The following is a 25678-nucleotide window of genomic DNA, read 5'->3' on the forward strand; positions in this document are numbered from 1 at the left end:
GACCTCAACATGTCCATGTTGGCTCAGGTGCTAACACAGGGCCTGGATGCTGCTTTTCCATCAGCTGTTGTTCTCTGGGAGGTCATTTTGGGGGCTCCCTGGGCTGTGGGGCTCTGAACTTCAGCCCCAAGGTCCAGTCCTTGCTGCATTATTGGACCCTGGACACTCAATCCAGAATCTGGACTAATTTTCTGCATATGCCAAGGGTGCCAGGAAAATTAATCCCTGAATGAATGGGACATGTTGGAAATGGGGCAAGAGCAACTCCTGTTTGGGTTTTTTTGTTTGCATTCCAGAAGGAAGATAGAGTTAGGGTCCTCCGGCTGGCTAGCCTTCTCTGCTTTTACCTGTGTTGCTTTCTACCCAACTTCCTTCTGTTGCAAACTGATATGCTCAGGGAAGCCGACCTGCCCCTCCTTTTCTTGTTTTCTTCTTTGACTGTCTGAGAGAGAGGAGACATCTTTGTCTTTGCTCTCTCTCTCCTTAGTCATGAGTGCAATACCCAAGTCTAGGCATTGCGCCTCCAACTTAGTTAGTACTAGGTATGCCTTTCCTATCTACTATGTATTTCTATAAATAAAGTAGCTTTTCTCGAGAGCCAGTGTGGTGTAGTGGTTAAGGTGTTGGACTATGACCTGGCAGACCAGGGTTTGAATCCCCACACAGCCATGAAGCTCACTGGTGATCTTGGGCCAGTCACTGCCTCTCAGCCTCGGAGGAAGGCAATGGCAAACCCCCTCTGAATAGCGCTTACCATGAAAACCTATTCATAGGGTCACCATAAGTCGGAATTGACTTGACAGCAGTCCATCAGCTTTTCTTATTTTACTAAGTCTTAATACTCAGTGATCTAAATGCAGGGTAAAAGCCTGCTACTAAGGTCAATACACACACTGGCACACACGCAGCTCAGATCGCTGAGTATCTCTGCATATATATACATATTTTCAAAACAAAAGGTTATGGCTGCTAGTAAGCTAAACTGAATTGCGAGTTGTGCCTGAAAGCTAAAAAGGCTAAGCACTGTGTGTGATTTACAAAGAGATCAAAAGGAGACTTTAGGTTAGAGAAAGAAAATCAGAACAAAAGATAGAACACCATGGCTGAAGAATCAACACTTAAGACAAGCATCTCAAGGCTGGAGAAGGAAAATTATGTGATTTGGAGTCTTCTAATGAAGGCACTTTTGGAAGGGGAGAAACTGCATGGAGTCCTGACTAATCCTGAACGCTCAGCAGTGGATGAAGCAGCCACTGCATCTTGGAACCATAAGCATGCCAAAGTGAAGTCTCTTATTTCTGCTTTATCAGATGAGGCGCTAAATGTTTGAATGGGCTGTAAAAATGCTAAAGAAATATGGGAAAAGCTTGAAAATGTGTGTATGAGAGAAAATCTAAAAATCATGTGATATTTTTCTATAAGTTGCCATACACGCTGAAACACTCTAGTGATCTGAATCAACATCTGGAGAGATTTACCAGTCTGCTCCGAGAATTAGAAAGATGTGGGAGATCATTGGACAAATATTTGCAAAAAATTATTTTGCTGGCCTCTCTAAATGAACATCATTGACGTTGCATACTAGAACAGACAGATCAGAATATGGATCATATTATGTCATATTTGAAAGATCAGGACTATAAGGAGAGACAGGAACAAGCTCTGTCTGAAAAAGCAAATTTTATTGTTGGCAGAAACAGTATCCAAAGACAGGATAGAGAAATGAGTCATGCCCTGAAGCCACAGCAGGGCACAAATAAGCAAAGAAAGAATTGCTTCAAATGCAAATCTCCTAATCACTTTCAAAGAAAGGAGACAGAAGAAAGAGTTGATTTTAAACAAAAGCAAGCTGAAAAAAAAACACATAGAGAAACTAAAGTGAAGCATTCCAGTTACTATGTATCTGATGGAAAGAATGATGATTATAAAACCAGTTTTTTAATTGACACTCGTTGTACAGCACATTTAATAAATGATAAAAAATGGTTTAAGAACCTTAGCCCCCATACACAGAATGTAATGACAGCATCAGGAGATGTTTTCTGTTCTCAAGGAATGGGCATGGTGCTGCTGCTTTGCAAAATGCCAGTGGGCACCAGAGAGCTTGAACTGAAAAACTGCCTATTTGTTCCAGCATTTAAAGATAATTTAATAAGTGCCACTAAAATAATGGAGCTTGGAGGTGAACTTTTTTTAAGTGACAAAGTTTGCCAAGTTTTAGACCAAGCAGAAGTGTGTTGTACTGCAAAATTGAAAAATAGACTTTTGCATTTGGAATATTTTGAAACTATGTATGCAAATACAGCCAAAGAAACCTGTGATTCTGGATGTTTACATGTTTGGCATCGAAGGATGGGACATGCCAGTTTAGCCAGAATCAGTGCTCTAGAGAAGGAAAATTTGGCTAGAGGCATTAAAATTGGCCAATGTATATCCACAGAAAAATGTGAATGTTGTATAAAGACGAAAAGTTTGAAACTAAAATTTCCTAAGAAAAGTGAAAGGAAAACTACAAAACCTCTAGAATTAATTCACACAGACCTTTGTGGACCCATTAGAATGCCATCAAAGGGTGGAAATTTATATATGCTCTCTTTCATAGATGATTACTCAAGGTATACTACAATGTACCTACTGAGAGAGAAAAGTCAAGTACTTCAAAAATGGAAGGACTGTCAGAATTGTATACAACAAATTTGGCAGAAAGCCACAAATTATAAGATCTGACAATGGAGAAGTATTTGTGTCTAGGGCTATGCAAGACTTTCTACATGAGGAAGGCATAGAGCACCAGAGTACTGTTGTTTATTCTCTAGAACAAAATGGGATTGTGGAACGCATGAACCAGACTCTTGGACAGATTATTCATTCCTTGTTGGAAGATGCAGTTACCACAGAAATTTATTTATTTATTTAAAAGGTTTCTGTCCCGCCCTTCTACTGTATAATAGGGCACTCAGGTGGCTTACAATAAAATCGAACATGTACATAATAAAAATCGTACACAATAAAGGTCACAAAACATTAAAATAAATTAAAATACATAAAATGCAATTAAAATACATAAAATACTATACACACACATATATACATATATATAGGGAGTAGTACTGAAGGGACTATAGCAGTAAAAATTAACATAGAAGGCATAAAATCAGTGTCAGGCTCTACCCTCAGTCCATCCTAAAGGCTCTCTGGAACAAGATCATTTTCAGAAGTCTCCAGAAAATCATCAGGGAGAGAGCAGAGTGGGCTTTTTGGGGTAGGGTCTTCCAAAGCTTGGGGGCCACAGCTGAAAAGGTTCTCTCCCATGTGCCTGTCAGTCTAACATCTTTCATTCCTGGCACACAGAGGAGACTAGAGGCAGATTATCTTAAATCCTGGGGATTTAAATCCTGGGGGGAAGCAGCGGTTACTGCCACCTATCTGCAGAACTGACTTCCGGCAGCTGCAACCAACAAAACACCTTTTGAGCTATGGTATGATCGGACACCAAGCATGTCTCACCTTCATGTATTTGGCTGCAAGGCCTTTGTACACATTCCAAAACAAAAGAGGTCAAAATTTGACAACCCTGCCAAGGAAGGAATATTCATTGGATATTCTTGAATGCAGAAGGGATACTGAGTCATACTTTGAGGAAGGAAAGTGTGCACACCAACCAGAAGGGGTGCCACACCAAACAGATGACAGCAAAATAGAAGACACGGAGCTATTCTTCCACAGAAGGGATCACAGTAATGCACCAGAAGAAGAAGACATGGAGTCTGAGCCAGAAGAGGCATCAGAGCCAGAAAGGGCAGCCAAAGCGCCAGCACACAGACACTCTGAACGAACCAACAAAGGTGTACCACGAGACAGATTTGCTTACCTTGTGAGAGATGAACTTCCAGAGCCAGAGACCTGGAAAGACAAGATTGAAGCCTTACCTAAAGCTGAAGCTGAGAGGTGGAGGCAGGCAGCCAAGGAAGAGCTGGAAGTTCTACACAAGGATAACAAGAATGGACACTGACCAAGCTTCCTCAAGGAAGAAAAGCTGTAGGCTGCAAGTGGACATTCAAGAAAAAGCCTGATGCTGAAGGAAACGTTGAAAGATACAAGACTATTAGCCAAAAGATACTCTCAAAAGTATGGACAAGACTATTATCAAACATTTGCTCCTGTAGTCAAACACACAACCATCAGAACTCTTCTGAGTGTTGCTGCTAACAAGAAAATGCAGGTGGAGCACATGGATATAAAAGCAGCATTCTTGCATAGAGAAATAGAAGAGGAAATCTACATGCAACAACCACCAGGGTTTGAAGTTCCAGGAAAAGAAACCCTAATGTGTAAACTTCAAAATCCATCTATGGACTTAAACAGGCTACCAGAGCCTGCAATGAGAAACTGAGCAAAATGCTCTTAAAGGAAGGTGTCGTACAAGACAGAGCAGAGACATGACTGCAGGTGCTCTGATGAAGGTGTTGGCCCAAGTCAGATACTGCAAGCTGTGAGACAAGATGAACCTCGTGAGCTGAACCAAACACTCATTGAGAACAGATGTTGGAAGTGGGCAAGAGTAACTCCTGTTTGGGTTTTTTTGTTTGTATTCCAGAAGGAAGATAGAGTTAGGGTCCTCCAGCTGGCTAAGCTTGCCTACCTTTACCTGTGCTGCTCTCTACCTAACTTGCTTCTGTTGTAAACTGATATGCTCAGGGAAGCTGACCTGCCCCTCCTTCCTCTGTCTTCTTCTTCGACTGTCTGAGACAGAGGAGAAATCTTTGTCTTTGTTCTCTCTCCTGAGCCATGGGGGCAATACCCAAGTCTGGGCATTGTGCCTCCAATGTAGTTAGAAGTAGATATTCCTTTCCTATCTACTATGTATTTCTATAAATAAAGTAGCTTTTCTTATTTTACTAAGTTTTATGTTTCAGTGATCTAAATGCAAGGTAAAAGCCTGCCACTTAGGTAAATACACACACACCAGCACACACGCAGTTCAGGCTGCTGAGTATCTCTGCATATATATACATATTTCCATAACAGGACAACATTTCCCCAGGGCTTATGGAGCATGTTGGCTTTTTTCTTCCTGGGACTACTAAATTCTTATGGGGCTTTCAGAGTGGGAGGGTCTTGCTTCAGAGCAGCAGCTGAAAGGCAGGCAGAGAATTTTTATTTCTACAGAGATGTAGGTTGGCATTGCTTGCCAGGTGAGAAAATATTAGTAAGAACAATGCAGTGTAAACTATGTGATTTTCAAAACAGGGTATTACTTTGCAGGCTGGCATCATTTATTATCATATTTAAATTACTCTAGTTGCCAGTGGGGTGCAGTTGTTTATTGCCAAAGTGCTAAGCCTTGCTGGTCTTTTCTATGTCCCTCTAAGAGCAATTTAATCTAGCTATTTTCATTTTGGTTGGGAAAGCATAACTAAGTATGAAGCTTGGGAACAGCCAAGAAAAGAAACCACAAGTTTCAATGGAAGTGCCTTCCACCAGCTGTGGATAATTGTAGGAGAACTCTGGACATGCAGATGCCTTTCTCAACATCTTCATAACTTAAACCAGCCTTTCCCAACCTTTGTGTCCCCAGATGTTCCTGGATTACAGTTGCCATAATTCTTGACTGTTGGCCATGCTGGCTGGGGCTGATGGGAGTTGTAGTCCAGCAACATCTGGGGACCGAAAGGTGGGGAAAGGCTGACTTAAACAAACTGCCCAAAAGCACATTCTGGATTTGGTCCCGAGAGAGCCCTCTTGTGGTAAAGCACCACTCTTCAAGCACTTCCATTGCTGGTCAACCTATTAACAGCTATTAGCATATATGAAGCCCATCTAGTGGAAGGATGTAGAGGAATGCAATCCATATCATAGCAACTCTTTGGTGCCCATCAAAATTCTTGTTTCCTCTATAGTGCAAAGAAGAAAACCTCCAAGCATAACCTGACCTATAAGAAAGATCCCCGGTTAGGTCTCAGTGTTCAATCTTGGGTGAAATCTAAAAGAGTCCATTTTATTGGCCCAAGAGGAAAATTACTTTGTGGGATGCTCAGGCTGCTCCAACCCTTTCTTTAGGTAACTTTACTCCCTTCCTGCCTTGCCTCCCACTGTTACTTTTCCTTCTCAATTTTTGGTGTTTTGAATTCAGCTCAGTTAGGAACCCAAAGGAACAGATCGGTCTGGGACAGCCCTGCCATTAGGCAGAGTAAGGAAGCCACCTCAGGCAGTGGACATGGTGGATATGGAGCAGTGGTGAGGTGTTGGAGGAGACATGTAGCCTGCCCCGAACTCTCTAAGTGCCTGTTGCCCTCAGGTGCAGTGGAATAAAATTCAGCTGCCAGTCTGGCTAGCATTGACTAGATGGGTCTAGAAAATGGTTAGTGCCTCTTTGCAGAAGGGGAGGTTGTACTGGTTGCATTGAAATAAGTGTCACCTCCTCAGGGAACCCTTCCTGGATCCAGAAGAGTACAACTATTGCCCAATCACAAATACCCCCTTTTCAGCAAGGTGCTTAAGAGGGTGGTAGCTTGGAAGAAGCAGGTTATCATGATCCATTTCAATCTGGGCTTCAGACCTGGTTTCAGCAGTGAAGTGACATTAATTGGACTGATGGATTATTTGTACTGGAAGAGAGATAGGGGGAGTGTAACCCTGTTGTATCCTTGATCTCTGAGCGGCTTTTGATATCATTGATCATACTACCCTCCTGGACTGGCTCTGTAGGTTGGGAGTTGGAGGCACAGTGTTTTGGTGCTTCTGCTCTTACCTCCGGAAGTGGTTCCAGAGAGGGCCATTTGAGGGAGTGCTTATTTCATTCCACAGCAGTTGTGCTGTGGGGCCCCAAAGATTCCACCTTGTTCCCCATGTTGTTTAACATCTATATGAAGCAGGTGGGAGCTGTTACCAGGAGACCAGGTACAAGATGTCATCAGCAGGCACTCAGCTCTATTTCTACTTGCCATCTGGATCAGATGAGAAGGGCTGTAGCTTAGGGGGAGAGCATCTGCTCTGCATGCAGAAGGTCCCAGGTTCAATCGCCACCATCTCCAGTAAGAGCTGAAAGAGACCCCACCTGAAATCCTGGAGGTCCTGGAGACCTGCTGCCAGTCATTGTAGGCAGTACTGAGCTAGATGGATCAATGGTCTGATTCAGTATAAGGCAGCTTTCTATGTTCCTATGACCGATGGAGGAAGTGAGTTCCTCATCCAAGCTCAGTTGGATGAAAACCAATAAACTGAAACTGACTCCTGACAAGATGGGAAATGGTGGGTCCTGGATCCAGGAAATAGGAAGGAGTGTTCTAGGCATGACTGCATTACTCTTGAAGTATCAGGTGTGTTGTCTGGGTATACTCCTGGATTCTACTCGTTTGCCAGCTCTGGCTGTTCTGGCATAGGATTAAGCTGGCCACAGTGATCCATGCTCTAGTAACCTTCCAGATGGATTACTACAACTCACTCTGTGTGGAGCTGCCCTTCAGGATAGTGCAGATTTTGCAGCTTGTGCAAAATGCAGTGGTCAGTGTGCTAACAGGCATGTCTGCATAGACTGTACAGCACCAGTTCTCAAAGACTTACACTGGCTGCCTATTTGCCATTGGGCCCAATTCAATTTTTTTGTATATGTTCTGATGCTAGATCCCATGCAGAAAGCAGCCAGGGCTGGAGGCAAGCAGGGCTGGAATGCTCTGTGTCTAGGTCACTGCTGGATGCAGGAGTCATGACAGTTTTATTGCCGTAAGTCGTAATCAACTTGAAGGCACATAACAACATAAAACCCTAAACAGCTTAGGGCCTGGTTATCTAAAGAAACACCTCTCTCCATGCAATCCTGCTAGAGACTTGAGGTTGTCTGGAGAGGCTATTTTGGCAGTGACTGCTATCACTGAGTGAGATCAGGAGACCTGTGATTTGCCAGAGGACCTTCTTGGCAATAGTACCCCAGCTGTGGAATAGGGTTGCCAGGTCCATGGCCTGAGACTGATCCTGTATCTTTAGGAGAAGAGAAGGTCAGCCAAGTGCAGGTGTTCTTGCAACCCTGTAATGGGAAAAACCACAAGGTGGAATTCTCCCTCCCCGTTCCACAACTTTTAAAGATACAGAAGACCTCTTGGAAGCTGGGCCTGGCAACCAAGACGTCTTCTATATCTTTAAAAGTTGTGTAAGGGGGAGGAAGAATTTCACCTTGTGGTTTTTCTCATTACAGAGTTGCAAGAACACCTGCACTTGGCTGACTTTCTCTTCTCCTAAAGATATAGGATCAGTCTCAGGCCAAGAACCTGGCAACCCTACTGTGGAACACTTTCCTACCCAAGCTTTGGCCACTGCCTATTTTATCTGTCTTGCAGGACTGGCTGAAAATGTTCCTGTTCTGCCAGGCCTTCCCAATTGGCTGTGTATAAGCCTGCAACATATATGTCATGCACATGGTAACATGGCCATACTGAATGTAGTATTTAATAGATGGACTACTGATCATGTATTTTTTAATTGTATTTTGTTTTCTATAGTATTTTAAATTCTTGTGACCTGTCACAACATCTCTTGTGATGAGTGAAGGGTTATAAATATTATAAGAAACAAACAAAACAAGCAACTAACTACACATTCATTGCCTCTCAGAGAGAATGATGCTGAAAATTCAAAGCCTAACTATTAAATGAAACAGTACTTTACTAAGCAGAAAGCATGCCTAGTGAAGGAGGAGATTACAACAGTTTTTGCTTTTTAAAGTACCAGCTATTACACTCTATAATTCAATATTATTCCATTATAAAGTATAAAGTAACTTTTGCATAACTTATTTGTTTATTTCTAAAATCACCAGCTGAGGTGAACCAAAGAAACCTATTAACTAGTAGGAGGAAAATTTAATTTATCCATTCTCTCCCCTCATTGTCACTTGTTGGTAAGTTGTAAACAACAAAGTGCACCCACCTCATTCTACAAACTAGCTTTGAAATTTGAAGATTTACTAAACATAGAATGATCGTCTATTTAAATCTTCAGTAATTTTACTGTACCACCCCAGCATCATAAATCACATGTGACATTGGCTAACAAGAGTTTAAGAGTTGGAACATGCAGTGTAATAAATTTCCAGACAGTTAAAAATCACTATAATTTTATTCTAATGCATTATAGATTGCCTGTAATATCATCCTGGCTGGGATGACCCATTTCTAATTTTGAACAGCTGTTCAGCCCGGGAGTTAGTTAATGATTAAATATAAATTGCCTGATTTATTAGTCTGAATGGTTGAGCTTCCAGGTCAATGGTATATAGACAAAATCATCAGTCTTGATGCTTTTCAGAAGTTAACTGTCTCCTGTTTAAGTCAAAAAGAATTTATTCTCTGAGGAAAAGTGTTGATGCTCTCATTAATTTTTTTTCCTTAGCTTACACAACAGTACTCTTAAGAGGGGAGGGAATCCTCACTGACTACTAATATTTTTTTGTGTGTTGAAATAAACAGTAAAACTGAGATTTGGAGAATTATAACATAATAGCACTTAAGATGTATGCAAGCATTGCAAGATCCAATGAAGGACACAGAATTCATTTGTATCTGGCTGAAATCTTTCATAACCAAGTAATCATAATATTGATGCAATACAATATCCCTTTTTTCCTTTCAATACTATTCTGAAGTAAATATCTTGCAAGTAGCATGACACCTCAACCATAATCCACTGATTTCAGTAAGACTTACTCCCGTGTGCACAGGACTACAGCCTACTGACTTCCAATGGCACAATCCTATATATCAGGCGTGGAGAACTTTTGGCCCTCCAGATGGTGCTGAACTACAATGCCCATCATCCCTGGCTACTGGTCATGTTTGCTAGGGCTGATAGGAGTTGTAGTTTAGTAACATCTAGACGGCCAAAAGTTTATCACTCCTGCTATACATGTCTCATACACATGTATGTACAACAGAGATGGACAACCTGTGGCACTCCAGATGTTCCTGAACTACAGTTTCCATAATCACTGGATGTTAGTTATGCTGCTGGATGGGAGGTGGAGTCCAATGACATGTTTCCCACCCTGATGTTTAGGATCACAGCCCAAGGGACTAAGAGTTTCAGTCAAGTCTTTCTTAAGGACGTATTGGTGGCGGAGTCGCTCTATACGTGAAAGAAGGCATTGAATCCAGTAAGCTCGAAACCCCAAAAGAGGCAGACTCCTCCACAGAATCGTTGTGGGTGGTGATACCGTGCCCCAGGAGGGACTTAATACTGGGAACGATCTATCGTCCCCCTGATCAAAATGCTCAGGGAGACCTTGAGATGAGATATGAAATTGAGGAAGCATCCAAACTAGGAAATGTGGTAGTAATGGGTGACTTCAACTACCCAGACATAGACTGGCTGCATATGTGTTCCAGTCATGACAAAGAAGCAAAGTTTCTAGATATTCTAAATGACTATTCCCTAGATCAGTTGGTCATGGAACCGACCAGAGGGACGGCAACCCTGGACTTAATCCTCAGTGGGGACCGGGACCTGGTGCGAGATGTGTTGTTGAACCGATTGGGAGCAGTGACCACAGTGCTATTAAATTAAACATACATGTAACTGGCCAATTGCCAAGAAAATCCAACACGGTCACATTTGACTTCAAAAGAGGAAACTTCACAAAAATGAGGGGATTGGTAAAAAGAAAGCAGAAAAACAAAGTCCAGAGGGTCACATCACTCGAAAATGCTTGGAAGTTGTTTAAAAACACTATATTAGAAGCTCAACTGGAGTGCATACCGCAGATCAGAAAAGGTACTGCCAGGGCCAAGAAGATGCCAGCATGGTTAACGAGCAAAGTCAAGGAAGCTCTTAGAGGCAAAAAGTCTTCCTTCAGAAAATGGAAGTCCTGTCCAAATGAAGAAAATAAAAAAGAACACAAACTCTGGCAAAAGAAATGCAAGAAGACAATAAGGGATGCTAAAAAAGAATTTGAGGAGCACATTGCTAAGAACATAAAAACCAACAACAAAAAATTCTATAAATACATTCAAAGCAGGAGACCATCTAGGGAGACAATTGGACCCTTGGATGATAAGGGAGTCAAAGGTGTACTAAAGAACGATAAGGAGATTGCAGAGAAGCTAAATGAATTCTTTGCATCTGTCTTCACAGTGGAAGATATAGGGCAGATCCCTGAACCTGAACTAACATTTGCAGGAAGGGATTCTGAGGAACTGAGACAAATAGTGGTAATGAGAGAGGAAGTTCTAAGCTTAATGGACAATATAAAAACTGACAAATCACCGGGCCCGGATGGCATCCACCCGAGAGTTCTCAAAGAACTCAAAGGTGAAATTGCTGATCTGCTAACTAAAATATGTAACTTGTCCCTCGGGTCCTCCTCCGTGCCTGAGGACTGGAAAGTGGCAAATGTAACGTCAATCTTCAAAAAGGGATCCAGAGGGGATCCCGGAAATTACAGGCCAGTTAGCTTAACTTCTGTCCCTGGAAAACTGGTAGAAAGTATGATTAAAGCTAGATTAACTAAGCACATAGAAGAACAAGCCTTGCTGAAGCAGAGCCAGCATGGCTTCTGCAAGGGAAAGTCCTGTCTCAGTAACCTATTAGAATTCTTTGAGAGTGTCAACAAGCATATAGATAGAGGTGATCCAGTGGACATAGTGTACTTAGACTTTCAAAAAGCGTTTGACAAGGTACCTCACCAAACGCTTCTGAGGAAGCTTAGCAGTCATGGAATAAGAGGAGAGGTCCTCTTGTGGATAAGGAATTGGTTAAGAAGCAGAAAGCAGAGAGTAGGAATAAACGGACAGTTCTCCCAATGGAGGGCTGTAGAAAGTGGAGTCCCTCAAGGATCGGTATTGGGACCTGTACTTTTCAACTTGTTCATTAATGACCTAGAATTAGGAGTGAGCAGTGAAGTGGCCAAGTTTGCTGACGACACTAAATTGTTCAGGGTTGTTAAAACAAAAAGGGATTGCGAAGAGCTCCAAAAAGATCTCTCCAAACTGAGTGAATGGGCGGAAAAATGGCAAATGCAATTCAATATAAACAAGTGTAAAATTATGCATATTGGAGCAAAAAATCTGAATTTCACATATACGCTCATGGGGTCTGAACTGGCGTTGACCGACCAGGAGAGAGACCTCGGGGTTGTGGTGGACAGCACGATGAAAATGTCGACCCAGTGTGCGGCAGCTGTGAAAAAGGCAAATTCCATGCTAGCAATAATTAGGAAAGGTATTGAAAATAAAACAGCCGATATCATTATGCCGTTGTATAAATCTATGGTGCGGCCGCATTTGGAATACTGTGTACAGTTCTGGTCGCCTCATCTCAGAAAGGATATTATAGAGTTGGAAAAGGTTCAGAAGAGGGCAACCAGAATGATCAAGGGGATGCAGCAACTCCCTTACGAGGAAAGGTTGCAGCATTTGGGGCTTTTTAGTTTAGAGAAAAGGCGGGTCAGAGGAGACATGATAGAAGTGTATAAAATTATGCATGGCATTGAGAAAGTGGATAGAGAAAAGTTCTTCTCCCTCTCTCATAATACTAGAACTCGTGGACATTCAAAGAAGCTGAATGTTGGAAGATTCAGGACAGACAAAAGGAAGTACTTCTTTACTCAGCGCATAGTTAAACTATGGAATTTGCTCCCACAAGATGCAGTAATGGCCACCAGCTTGGATGGCTTTAAAAGAAGATTAGACAAATTCATGGAGGACAGGGCTATCAATGGCTACTAGCCATGATGGCTGTGCTCTGCCACCCTAGTCAGAGGCAGCATGCTTCTGAAAACCAGTTGCCGGAAGCCTCAGGAGGGGAGAGTGTTCTTGCACTCGGGTCCTGCTTGCGGGCTTCCCCCAGGCACCTGGTTGGCCACTGTGAGAACAGGATGCTGGACTAGATGGGCCACTGGCCTGATCCAGCAGGCTCTTCTTATGTTCTTATGTTCTTAAATGTTGCCATTTGATTTCCAAGCTGAAGTTATATGTAGTCTTCTGCATGGAAACATGCAGGTATTTTTAGGGGGGAAAATTGGCAACTTTCTTTGCTACTAGGGTAAACAGAAACCTTACAAACGCTAAATGAATAAGTTTTAAATGTCATTTAAAATACATTAAACATTCAATTATATATAAAGATTACATATCCATTTTTCACCTGCATTATATTATTGCATATAGGATTATTATTCATATACTGAGAATCAATATTTACTTTCGGCCACAATCCACAGATGCAAATATGCCAATCATCATGAACATCCACACACTACTTGTAAAATGATTTCACTCTCTTAGTGCCACTGTGTTAAAATTATTAAACAAACCATAAAAATGCAGTTAAAACTGCTATGCATAAACTAACCATTAAATAATCACCTGTTTTGATACGAAGATGCTTTTCTACAAACTAAAATAATTAGAAAACTACGTTCTGCACAGAGGGTTGTTTTTAATTAAGTGTGCATTCTGTACTTATTAGAAGATTAATGGTTTTTATTAACATAAGGCAGAAACAATGCAATGACTGTAGCCCACTTATCCAAAGGTTAAGTGCATTGTGGATGGATACAAAATGACTCAGTCCTGACCTGAGGATTATTCAGTCTCAGTGCTCATTAACTAGAGACTGACCATGCTGTCAGAAAGTGTTCACTGCTCTGCACAGATCTAGTGACTTAGTTACAGAGGCTTTTCTCAGGGGACATCCAACCCATGAAGCAAACATGTCACATATGATGCAAAAACAACAGCATAATGTGTAGGGCTGGATAACCAATTAGGCTAAAAATACACTATGGAGAAGGAACCTACAACAATGTCACCCCCCCCCCCAATTCTGTAAAATAATTATTCCAGAGTTTCTTATTCTGGGGTGTGTGTACTCATAGTGCTCTTTGCAAGAATAATCAATCAATTATCTGGCTTTTAACTATTTATTTGCTGGAAATTATCATCTAGCTGGTGAGTGGAATTTGAGCATCTCCCTGGGACATATGAGAATGAACTTAAGTATGTCCGGTGGTATAATATGTATTGATTAAGATGAAATCCCAGGTAAATTTTTAATCTTAATTTCTAACTTAACCAACCTAATTATGGGAGCTTGTTACAGTCCAGGCACCATCCATCAAGTTTCAGCTTTCATTTAAAAAAAAGTTATCTAGGTCTTTTATTTGCAAAGAATCAATATAAACTGGATTCTACCAAATTGTTCAGTAAGTAGCAAACCTGCACCGAATTTCCAGTAATCTCATTATTACATGTAACTGGAAGGTAGATTCTTTGGTGGTGCAACTTGAACAAAAATAGCTCATCTGTTTTGGGTAGGCAATAATCAACCAGGACACAGAATAATGGGCTCAAATTACAGGAAGCCAGATTTTGGCTGAACATTTCAACAAAAACCTTCCTGTTAGAGTAGTATGACAATGGAACTAATTACCTAGGGAGGTGGTGGGCTCTTTAGCAGTGGCATTCAAGAGGCAGCTGGACAGCCACCTGTTGGGTATGCTTTAACTTGGATTCCTGCACTGAGCAGGGAGTTGGACTCAATGGCCTCATAGGCCCCTTCCAATTTATTTATTATTTTATTTATTTTATTCAGCTTATATCCCGCCCGACTAGCAAACAGCCCTCTGGGCGGCAAACATAGAATTCTACTATTTGTGATCCTATGATAAGCTAGCTCTGAGAATTTTTGGTTAATCTAGATACTTTTTAAAATTTTACTAAGCCATCAAATAAGACAGAGTGTAACTTTTTACATTAGATTACTTCACTGTCTGTAACCTCTCTGTAATCTTTACCATTCTGTAAATGCTCTGTTGGGGAAGCAGAATGTTGGTTGCAGTGTTGTTACTGTATATTGTAACTTTTGTAACTTCTTTTGTAAAATAAAAAAAGAAAACAAACATTCCTAAAAATAACTAAGATGAGTATAATATGTGAATTTAGGGTTTTAGGTATTTTGTACCCTCACCCAAATGAGATATCAATTATCTTGACACCTAACAGCCTTCATAAGGTCTAGCACAAATATTACCACTCATTCCTAAATGATAGTAACAACAGGAGCTCATGCAGCGTGACTTAGCAATGACCAACAGGAGCCCATGCCCTTACCGGGGCAAGGACCACCCAATCAAGAAGAAGACAAGGATGCAACTTTTGAAAAGTAAACTGCCAATGTTTTGAGGAGGCATGATGTAGTATGATTGAATGGGGGACTCCAATCACCCCAATATTTGCTGGGAGACAAATTCTGCCAAACATGCCCTCTCCAAGAAATTCCTGACTTATGTTGGAGATAACTTTCTCTTACAGAAAGTAGAAGAAGCAACTAGAGGATCAGGTATCCTTGACTTGATTCTAACCAATGGGATGACTTGGTGGAAGTGACCATGTTATACTTGAGTTCCTGATTTTAAAAGAAGCAAAAGCTGAGAGTAACCATAGGTGTACCCTGGACAACAGGAAAGTATGGTTCCATGGCAAGCAACCCTAATGAGAAAAGGAGTCTCTGAAAAAGTTTCTAAAAAAGGAAATTCTAAAGGCACAATTGCAAGCAATTCCAACAAGGAAAAAAGGAGGAAGACAACAGAAGAAGCCAATGGAGCTTCACAAAATAAACGGCAGTACAGCTACTCAGTGAGGATGGCAAAATGATAACAGATGACGGAGAAAAGGCAGAAGTGCTCAATTCTTACGTTGGCTCAGTCTTCCTCCAAAAGAGAAGGGGCAGGACTGCAGCTTGAAATGGATAGACGAATGGTCAAGGAATACCTAATAACTTTGAATGAGTTCAAATCTCCAGGGCCTGATGAACTGCATTGTAGAGTATTGAAGGAACTGGCTGAAGAACTTTCAGAACCGCTGTCTATTATATTTGTGAAATTGTGGAGGATGGGTGAAGTGCCGGATGACTGGAGGAGGGTTAATGTTGTCCCTATCTTCAAAAAAGGGCAAAAGGGAGGAACCTGGGAACTACAGACCAGTCAGCCTGACATCAATCCCTGGAAAAATTCTGGAGCAGATTATATTAGCAGTCTGTAAGCACCTTGAAAACAATGCAGTGAAAACTAGAAGCCAACATAGATTTATGAAGCACCAATCCTGCCAGACTAATCTTATCTCATTTTTTCATCGGGTAACCTTCCTGGTAGTCTGTGGGAATGCTGTGGACATAATATATCTCGACTTCAGCAAAGCTTTTGACAAAGTGCCCCATGATATTCTGATTAGCAAGCTAGCTAAATGTGGGCTGGATGGAACAACTATCAGGTGGATCCACAGCTGGCTACAGAATCATACTCAAAGAGTGCTTATCAACGGTTCCTTCTCAAATTAGGGGGAGGTAACGAAAGGGGTACTGCAGGGCTCAGTCCTAGGCCCAGTGGTCAACATTTTTATTAATGACTTGGATGAGGAGGTGCAGGGAATGCTTATCTAATTTTCAGATGATACAAAATTGGGAGGGATAGCTAATACTCTGGAAGACATTAACAAAATTCAAAGGGATCTTGATAGGCTGGAGCATTGGGCTAAAAACAACAGAATGAAATTTAACAGGGATAAGTACAAAGTTCTACACTTAGGAAAAAGAAACCAAATGCACAGTTATAAGATGGAGGATACTTGACTCAGCAATACTACATGCAAAAATGATCTTGGGATTGTTGTTGATCACAAGCTGAATATGAGCCAACAGTGTATGTGGCTGCAAAAAAGGCAAATACTATATTAGGCTGCATTAGCAGAAGTATAGTTTCCAAATCACATGAAGTATTAGTTCCCCTCTATTCTGCAACGGTTAGGCCTCATCTTGAGTACTGCATCCAGTTCTGGACACTGCACTTTAAGAAGGATGCAGTCAAACTGGAACGAGTTTGCAGGAGGGTAATCAGGATGGTCAGGGGACTGGAAACAAAGCCATATGAGAAGCGATTGAAAGGACTGGGCATGTTTAACCTTGAGAAGAGAAGACTGAGGGGAGATATGATAGCATGCTTGAAGTACTTGAAAGGTTGCCACACAGAGGAGGGCCAGGATCTCTTCTCGACCATCCCAGAGTGTAGGACACGGAATGATGGGCTCAAGTTTCAGGAAGCCAGATTTCAACTGAACATCAGGAAAAACTTCCTGTTAGGGCGGTATGACAATGGAACCAATTACCTAGGGAGTTGGTGGGATCTCCAATACTGGAGGCCTTCAAGAGGCAGCTGGACATCCATTTGTTGGGTATGTTTTAATTTGGATTCCTGAATTGGACTTGATGGTCTTATAGGCCCCTTCCAGCTCTATGATTCTAAGATTCTATTGGCAACAGAGGCAACAACAGCAGGACAGGGCACTGAATGGTCAGTAGCGCTTATCATAGGATGTACCAATAAGGATGTGCCCCCTCCTCTTTCCTGGTGGCAACTGCATACTACCTTTGGCTCCCCAAACCACTAGAGGTTAACATTGTACACTGAATTAACAACTGTAGGGCCAGAAATGGCATAAATACTGCCTAGTCTGCCTGCTCTAAAAAGGAAGGGTCTCCCATGACCAATTCCCATTTGCACCATGCATTATACATCTGCATGCATACACAACATTATACAGTGATACTGAGATGAGTTGTGCCTATATGGAATTTGTACCCACTGAAGTGGAAATGCTGCTTTTTAATCTCAGGTGAGTACAAGAGTGGTGATGATGAACTGTGTTTATCTAGCAGTGAGATAGGTTCTGCTTGTGCTTAGTGGAAATGTATGATTATTTTCATATGGTCCAGAATTCAGTCCTGGTATTGAAAACTGGTTCCAGGGCTAAGTCCCAATAAACTCTGCCTCAGATTAATCCCTTAATGTACACACACAATACATTAATCCACATCCTTCAGATTACAATGGATAGAGAAGAAGTGCAAAGCAGGTGCTCCCTGCTGGGAAAACCTGGACAGTGCTGTCATGTTGGTTAGTGTTTTCTCCCTTTCATTAATTTAAAGCAGTGTCCATTTCAGCTACTTTCCACAACCTCAGAATCCAGAAACATTTCATTTAACCAAAGCCTTCTTAAACACAGGCTCAGCTGCCTCAATCAGAACTCTTGAAAATGTTATCAATGAAAATCCTACTTGCCTCAAGTCCTTTAACAAGCCTGTTAGCCAGCTCAATAGTCTTGTTGGTTCGGCTGACATCTTCTTGACATCTAACTTTTTCTGCGGTTGCTTTTTCAAATGATGCTGTTAGCTTGCACAGATTGAGATCCAGTTCCTGGGAGGGGGGGGGGAGAGAGAGAGAGAGAGAGAGGTTTGATTTTAACTCACTTCATACTTTCATAACAGTAACTGCCTGAAGGATGTCAAACCTTTTGTACTATTTACCTTCCTACTACTCCCTGTCATGGGCCCCAAGAAGAATATCTGGCAAAGTTGGAAGAATGGAGAAGGGGTTACTGACATTGCCAGCACCACTGATGAAAGAAATGAAGGGGTTACCGAGGTTGTGTCTCCAGAAGCCTCGAAGCTGGCTGCTGGAGTTACTGAAGAAGACTCAGATAGCCTTTCCTCGTCTCAGTTGGCTGGTGACAAAACTCTGCAGGCACCAAGGCCAAGAGTAACAACAGAAGAGATGTGCTAACAAAAACATTGGAACTTCTCAGGCAGAGGAAAATGAAAGCAACTAGGTAGAGTCAGAAACTGGCATGTCTCCAAGGTCATGGAGGATGAAGAGATGTTTACAAGCAGCCCAATTACGTCCACCCTGCTGTTGTAGCCCCCGCCTTGCCGCTCATACTGAAAAGAGCCTGGGAGTGTTAAGTGCCCTCCCTATTTCTGTATATAAGAAGTAGCACTGCTGGTATTTGCTGTTGCGACAACTTGTCTGCTGTTGCTTCTAACATTTAATATGTCTATTCCTGTTTGAATCCCAGTTTAGGCATAGCATGAGATGCTAGATCCTTGTTCTGATTTCTGGAATAAAGCTTTATGAAGAAAAACCCAGTCTCTGAGTCCTGAGTCTGCTTCTCTGGTTCAGAGCCAGGACACTCCTATTCATTTGCTCTGCTTATCATTCTCCAAACCTCCTAGCTCTTGAAATTCACAAAACTGGGCCATGGAAACCTTTGCCATAACAAAGGGATCATTAATTATTTCATACAGTTGGTTGCTCACAGTTGTTTGTTTACCCTTGCAACTTTTTTTTGCCATAATTCAACATACCATGCATTTTCTGTGACATTTTATAAGTTTGGAAGGCTTCTAAAGGAACCGTACTACTTTCCTCATGTACTTACTTTTGTCAAATAAGCCAGCCCCTAAAGCCAATAAAAGTGATCAGCTATTTCATTTTACTTGCTGCCTGCAACAGGATCTCTCATGTCAACTTATTATTTGTATAGGTATTTCAGTTGCCCATGTCATGCCCCCTACCTGCCACTGTCTCAGCTGCTGTTGTCCCAGCCTTTGATGTTAAGAGACCTTTAGTCTACATATACAAAATACGCCAGTATTTTGGTTAGTATTCTGTGTGCTGCTATAACCTCAATTACATGCTGCATTTTGCAATTTTGTAAGGTCTTGCTATAATCTCAGAGTCTTTGTAACTCACAGGGAGACTACCAAAAGCTAATTCAGGAACCACACAACATTTTTAAAGTTACAGCATTATAAAACTATAGAGAAGTGAAACAGCTGCAATGCCTGGTTAACCAAACTAAAATTCTTGTGGGTAATGAGGTAGGTGATTCAATTTTGTTTATGGAGGTGTATATGGTAATGCTTTTAAGGATTACCCATTCTGCGTGGCAAAATGTCACCAGCTCTTCTGAGAGCTTTTAAATGGAGACATGAGCAACATTTAATGGGCTATGAACAAGTCTTGAGCGTATTATGTAGTAAGAAGGCTAATGTGGAACCACCTTTTTTTCTTTCCAGATTGAAGAATATTATTAGTGCCAGGAACTGTACAAAGGACCACCAAGTTCTTTTTGGGGGGCGGTGGGTGGCAGTTCTCTCAAGAAATATCTTATATTTCTTGGGAGGGGGGAATCACCAAAGTTCAATGGATTTGTTTTTGTTTTTGTTTTTTCTTTAGACAGCAGCTACTAGGTAATGTCTCCCCACATTTTGCCTGTTTGACTGATCCCTCCTTCCGTCTTCTTGGTCCACAAAACTTCTGAATCTCCATGTCAAATTCAGCGCATCAGTTATGTAGGGCAACTGACCAATGGTTTAATAGACCTCTTATTTTTGTACCTGCCTATGACTTCAGAGTTAGGTGGGACTGTTATGTTTTAGGCAGGCCATAATAACGGGTGGGTATTATTTGGCTTTGTGGGTCACAAGTTAAGTAATCTTAGAACAGTTCTTTATGACTCAGTGTTGGATTGGGTGATGATGGGATGGATTTTTTATATGCACTCTGAAACTGGGTATAGCAGAGTGCAGTTCAGGAAGACATAGAGTTGAGCTATGAATGATTACATTCCTTTAACACTTCTGAGGCTTTGCTTTTCTGAAATCAATTGAACAAGGTGCTTGGTTCATTCCAGGCAATCACCTGTGTGCTTGATCTTTTCCCCTCCTGACTGATAAAAAAGAGCAGAGAGGGGACAGCCAGCTGGGTCAGGGAGATGATTAATGTCTCCTTGTGTGAGGGTCATGGTCCCTGCCTGTTTAAAGGAGGCAGTGGTTAGACCATTCCTTAAGAAACCTTTGCTGGACCCAGACAATTTAAATAATTATTGGTCAGTTACCAATCTCCCCTTTTGGGGCAAGGTTCTTGAGTGTGTGATTGTGGACTACATCCAGATTCTCTTGGATAAAACAGATTTTCTGGATCCATTTCTTTTTTTTTTTACAATAATTTTTATTCAAATTTTCATAAAACATATAAAACAAAATCATAAAACATTCAAAGACAAAAAACAAAACAAAACAAAAATGATTAAACAAAAAAATAAAATATTGACTTCCCATTTGTCACAGATCAAATCAGTTATAGGTCTACAATATATAACAATCCTGTCTCTTAAATTATATTATAAAATCACTTTCCTCCAGTAGTTATCTTAATTAATCATCAAATCTCATAAACATTACTTTATTCTTTCCACAAAAAGTCAAAGAGAGGTTTCAATTCTTTAAGAAATATATCTATCAATTTTTCTCCAAATAAACATTTCGATTAATCCATCTCATCAAAATCTGTTAGGTCCAATAATTTCAATAGCCATTATTCCATTATCCCTATTAATTTCATCTTCCATCTTCAATAGTCCTGTTAAGTCCAGTAATTTCAGTGTCCAATCTTCCTTTATCAGTATTCCATAATAATCTTGCTGTCATAGCCATAGTCATATAATAAGAGTCTGATGGGAATTTCCTCTATCCCAAATATTTTCTTGCCATCCATTCTGAATAAGTTGCTGAAGTACTGTTGTAAAGTCATATCTCTGTTCTTCTTTTTTACAAAATGCACTGGCTCATCTCTTGAGAGTTTTTCCATTGTCACATGGCTGCAGTTAATTCCATAGATTTTCACTATATCAAACTCCATCACGTCATTCCAGTCCAGAAGATTATCCAAGCCATTGATAACTTTATCTCTAATATCTTCATTAATTTCTTCAGAGATAACGTTAAATTCCAAACAGTAGATTTTATTTCTAATATCCATAAACTCCAGATCTTTTTCCAATTCCACATTTGTTCCAATCTCCAGGGCTTGTATCTTCCCTTTATTTTTTCTTTTCTCATCTCTGATCTCATTCTCCTCTCTCACAGGATCCCCTATTTCTTTAAGCTCCTGCGTCATTTTGCTCAGTTCAATTTTCAGCTCCTTACTGCCCTGTCGCAGGGTTTGTTTCGTTATCTCAATCTCATCCATTATTTTCTGAAACATAATTACTTCCAGATTCTCAGCCACTTTCTTGATTGCCATTTTTAAAACCATGAAAACAAAGCAAAACAGAAGTAAAGAAGAACCACTTCTTATTTCAGCAACAATTGGGTTAATATTCCAGGCTTGATGACATCACAGTATAAACAGAGCAGCCTGCCTTATCTCTCTATGTTCAAGAATACAAAACAAATTTGGTTCCCAGCATCAAAACAGTTAGTGGCGTCGTGAAGAAGCAGATTCGTCGAAATAAAATAGACCAAAAAGAGAATAGTCCCAGACAATATAACATTCCTCGGAATAGAAATCCCTCTTCTGTTTATATCTTTAAAATGCACTTCCAGGACAGCTTTTTGCAATAGAAACAGAGATAAGCTGTTAATTTCGTGAATAACAGAGAAGAGTTATAGCTCACCCAGGAGTACTTCAAAGCCGATCAATCTGACAAATCTCCTTTTGCTGCAACAATTTAAACCAAGTAAGAAAAATAATAGAAAGAAGGGTACTTGCCTGTTAGTCGGTTTTCTCTTTGAAGAAAAGATAAACGTATCGCATTAAACAGATAGAGCAAAAGTTTGGAAGTCCGTCCGGCATTGTTGGCTGGACCTTTTCTCATAAATTAATGAAATCCAGTCCTCCCAACAAAAACAGGCTTTTGAGGTTGATCTCTACGTTTCTCCCTGCCCGGGAGAAATTTCATCAGTCAAAAAAAAAATGTTCTGACTGATTTATATCTGAATAAGCTTCTTTTGAGGCGGGAGCCCGTCTCAAAAGCAGGCACAAGCGAAGTCACCCTTCCCGGAAGTCAATTTTCTGGATCCATTTCAATCAAGGTTTAGGCCTGGTTTTGGCATGGAAGCTGGCTGTTGCCCTATATGATGACCTGTGTTGGGAGAGAGACAGGAGGAGTGTGTCCGTTACCACTCCTTGATCTCTCAGCAGCTTTAGACACTGACTATGGTATTCTTCTGAGGCAGCTGTCTGAGTTGGAGGTGGGCAGTCCTGCTTTGCAGTGATTCTAGTCAGTTTGGATGGTCAGTTTCAAAGGGTGGTGCTTGGGGAATGCTATTTCACCCAGTGGAATTTCAGTGTGGGGTTGCATAGGGTTCAATTCTATCCCACATGCCATTTAATATCTAATTGAAACTGCTGAGTGGGATCATCTGGAATTTTGGAGTCTGTTGTCAGTAATATGCTGATAACACACAGCTCTACTTCTTCTTTACATCTGCAGGTATGGTAGTAGATGTGCTAAATTGATGCCTTGGTAATGGACTGGATGAAAGCCAATAAACTGAAGCTTAATCCAGACAAGACTAAGGCACTGAGTTAGTTCTCTAGACTGGATGGAAGAGTTGTGGCCTACTCTGGATGGGTTACACTCCCTATGAAGGAGCAGGTACATAATTTGGGGGTACTTCTGGACCCATTACTGTTGCCTGAGGCACAAGTGCCCTCAGTGTTATGGAGTGTCTTCCACCAACTTTGACTGGTGGCCCAGCTGCACCCAATCTGGACAGGGATAGCTTAACTTCTGTGGTCTATGGTATGGTAATCTCTAGATTAGACTATTGCAATGTGTTATATGTGAGGCTGCCTTTGAAGACAGTTCAGAAACTGCAGCTGGTGCAGAATTTGGCGGCCAGACTGTTGACCAGAGTGAGTCAGTCCACACTTATAACACTGTATGCCCTATAGTAGCAAAATATCTATGTAAGCTAAAAGATAGCTTTAGCATATTTACTTAGGCCTAGAGGATTATATTCCCCCTTTAGAGCCCCAGCATCCTTGGGTATGCCAGATCACCTCAGGCTCACCTGGACTCTAATCTAGGTGTTTTAATGGGTACATGATGGCTTGCCCAGTATGATACTGGGAAGGTATCTCATTAATCAAGACATGAAAGGAGCCCCGTTAGGCATCTAGTCAAGGCTAAGATTATCAGTTGCTCTGTAAGAATAAGTTATGTCCCTACGACAGGTGGATGAGTCAAGGATGGGATGGGGCAGGTGAGATAGCTGTGGCTAGTTGAAGGATGAAAGGAAGATGAAAATAGATCTTAGCAATAGACAGCTAGTTGGCAGTTTATATTGTATTTTAAGGTGTCCTGTTAAAGGTTAGGTATGCGCAGGTGCCATAATATATTATTTTTGATGTCTGTATACTCATTAATCATTTATGTAATATTCTAGTTGTGTGCCAGTTTTTATGCTATAAAAATGTTTCTTGTGCCCAATAGGAGTGTTCAGTCTGACACCAGCTACTGCAGAGCTGTGTGGCTGATCCACTTTTATTGGGGATACTTGGCTGTATGCTTTGTAAGTAAACTCAATAAATTTTAACTCTTTGTAAGCAAACCTCGTGTCTGCATCTCATCTTTGGTAACCCAAAACAACCTGAAGGTATACAAACACTAATTCTGGCATGCCTGCACTGGTTACTGATTAGTTTTCAGGCTCAATTCAAAGTAGCCTGGGGGTCATTCTTGACTCGCAGCTGTCCATGGAGGCTCAAGTTTCGGCTGTGAGCCGGGCAGCTCTGTATCAACTCCATCTGATACGGAGGCTACGCCCCTACCTTCCCAATCATCTGCTCCCACCGGTGGTACATGCCCTGATCACCACTCGCCTAGACTACTGTAATGCGCTCTATGTGGGGTTACCACTGAAAACGGTTCGGAAGTTACAGCTGGTACAAAATGCAGCGGCGCGTCTGATTACAGGCGGCCGCCGTAGAGATCACATCACTCCTGTGTTGAAGGAGTTGCATTGGTTACCGGTTGTGTACCGAGCCCAATTCAAGGTGTTGGTCTTAACCTTTAAAACCCTATACGGTTGTGGCCCAGCTTATCTGAAGGAGCGCCTCCAGCATCGACAGGGATGCCGCTCAACAAGATCAGCCTCAGAAGACCTTCTCTGGATCCCACCTGTCAAAACAGCTAGACTGGTGAGGACCCGAGAGAGGGCCTTCTCAATTGTGGCCCCCACCCTATGTTGGTCAGTGACGCAGATTGTGAGACTCACAGACAAGGTTTTTAGCAGAGAGAGAGAAACCTGAAGCAGAAGGGTTAAACTGTGAGAACAGAGTTCCAGACAATCAAGGTCAGTGTGGCTAGCTGAGTGTGTGATAAGCTGGGAACTGGCAGGATCTCGAGTGTGGGGGAAGAATTGTCAATGGAGGAAGATGTCTCTAATGTCTTTGCCTAGTAAAGACTCTTACATGAAACTTGCCTGGCCTGTCTTATTCCTGTTCTAAATGGCTCTTGGATCCATACCACGTCTCACCTACACACGCAGTGCGCTACAGGGGTTATGGGCCCAGATTAAGAGGCGTTGTAGCGGGTTTGAGAACTGGTGAAGTGGCGTTGTTGCAGAGAGAAACAAAGCGCAAGTGAGAGGCAAGTAAGAGTGAGCAACATGGCTGTAAATCTGTCTTCCGGGATGCCGATGGAGAGACTGAATGCTGTAACTTACTCCAGCTGGAAGTGGAGAATGAGAGCTGTTCTGATTAAAGAGGATTTAAATGATGTCGTGGAAAACCCCCCTCCAGCAGCTCCTTCAGCAGTGTGGCTGAAGAAAGACGAGAAAGCGAAGGCTTTTATTACTCTGGGGCTATCAGATTCACAACTGTTGCTGGTGAGTAATGAGCCAACTGCTAATCAGATGTGGGAAAAGTTAAGAGCTGCACATGTACAGCAAACTGCGGGAAGCAGGCTGTGTTTGGCACGGAAGCTTTATCAGATGCATTTTACTGATGATGTGACTATGGAAGAGCATTTGGCTGAATTTCGTAGATTAAAGGCAGAGCTGCAAGATC

The 25678-nt window shown here is 41.6% G+C and overlaps 1 protein-coding gene across 2 annotated transcripts in view; it reads right to left on the reverse strand.

Annotated features, from left to right (window-relative positions):
* The window catches only part of DNAH11 (dynein axonemal heavy chain 11), a 321971-nt gene that overhangs the window by 61265 nt on the left and 235028 nt on the right, over window positions 1-25678 (reverse strand). For both annotated transcript variants that reach the window (XM_061586939.1, XM_061586942.1), the window contains one exon: window positions 18101-18235. In XM_061586939.1, the coding sequence (XP_061442923.1) occupies window positions 18101-18235 (135 nt within the window). The remainder of the gene's footprint in view (window positions 1-18100; window positions 18236-25678) is intronic.

The sequence above is a fragment of the Rhineura floridana genome, chromosome 10 (genome assembly GCF_030035675.1).
Source record: "Rhineura floridana isolate rRhiFlo1 chromosome 10, rRhiFlo1.hap2, whole genome shotgun sequence".
In the NCBI taxonomy this organism is placed as follows: domain Eukaryota; kingdom Metazoa; phylum Chordata; class Lepidosauria; order Squamata; family Rhineuridae; genus Rhineura; species Rhineura floridana.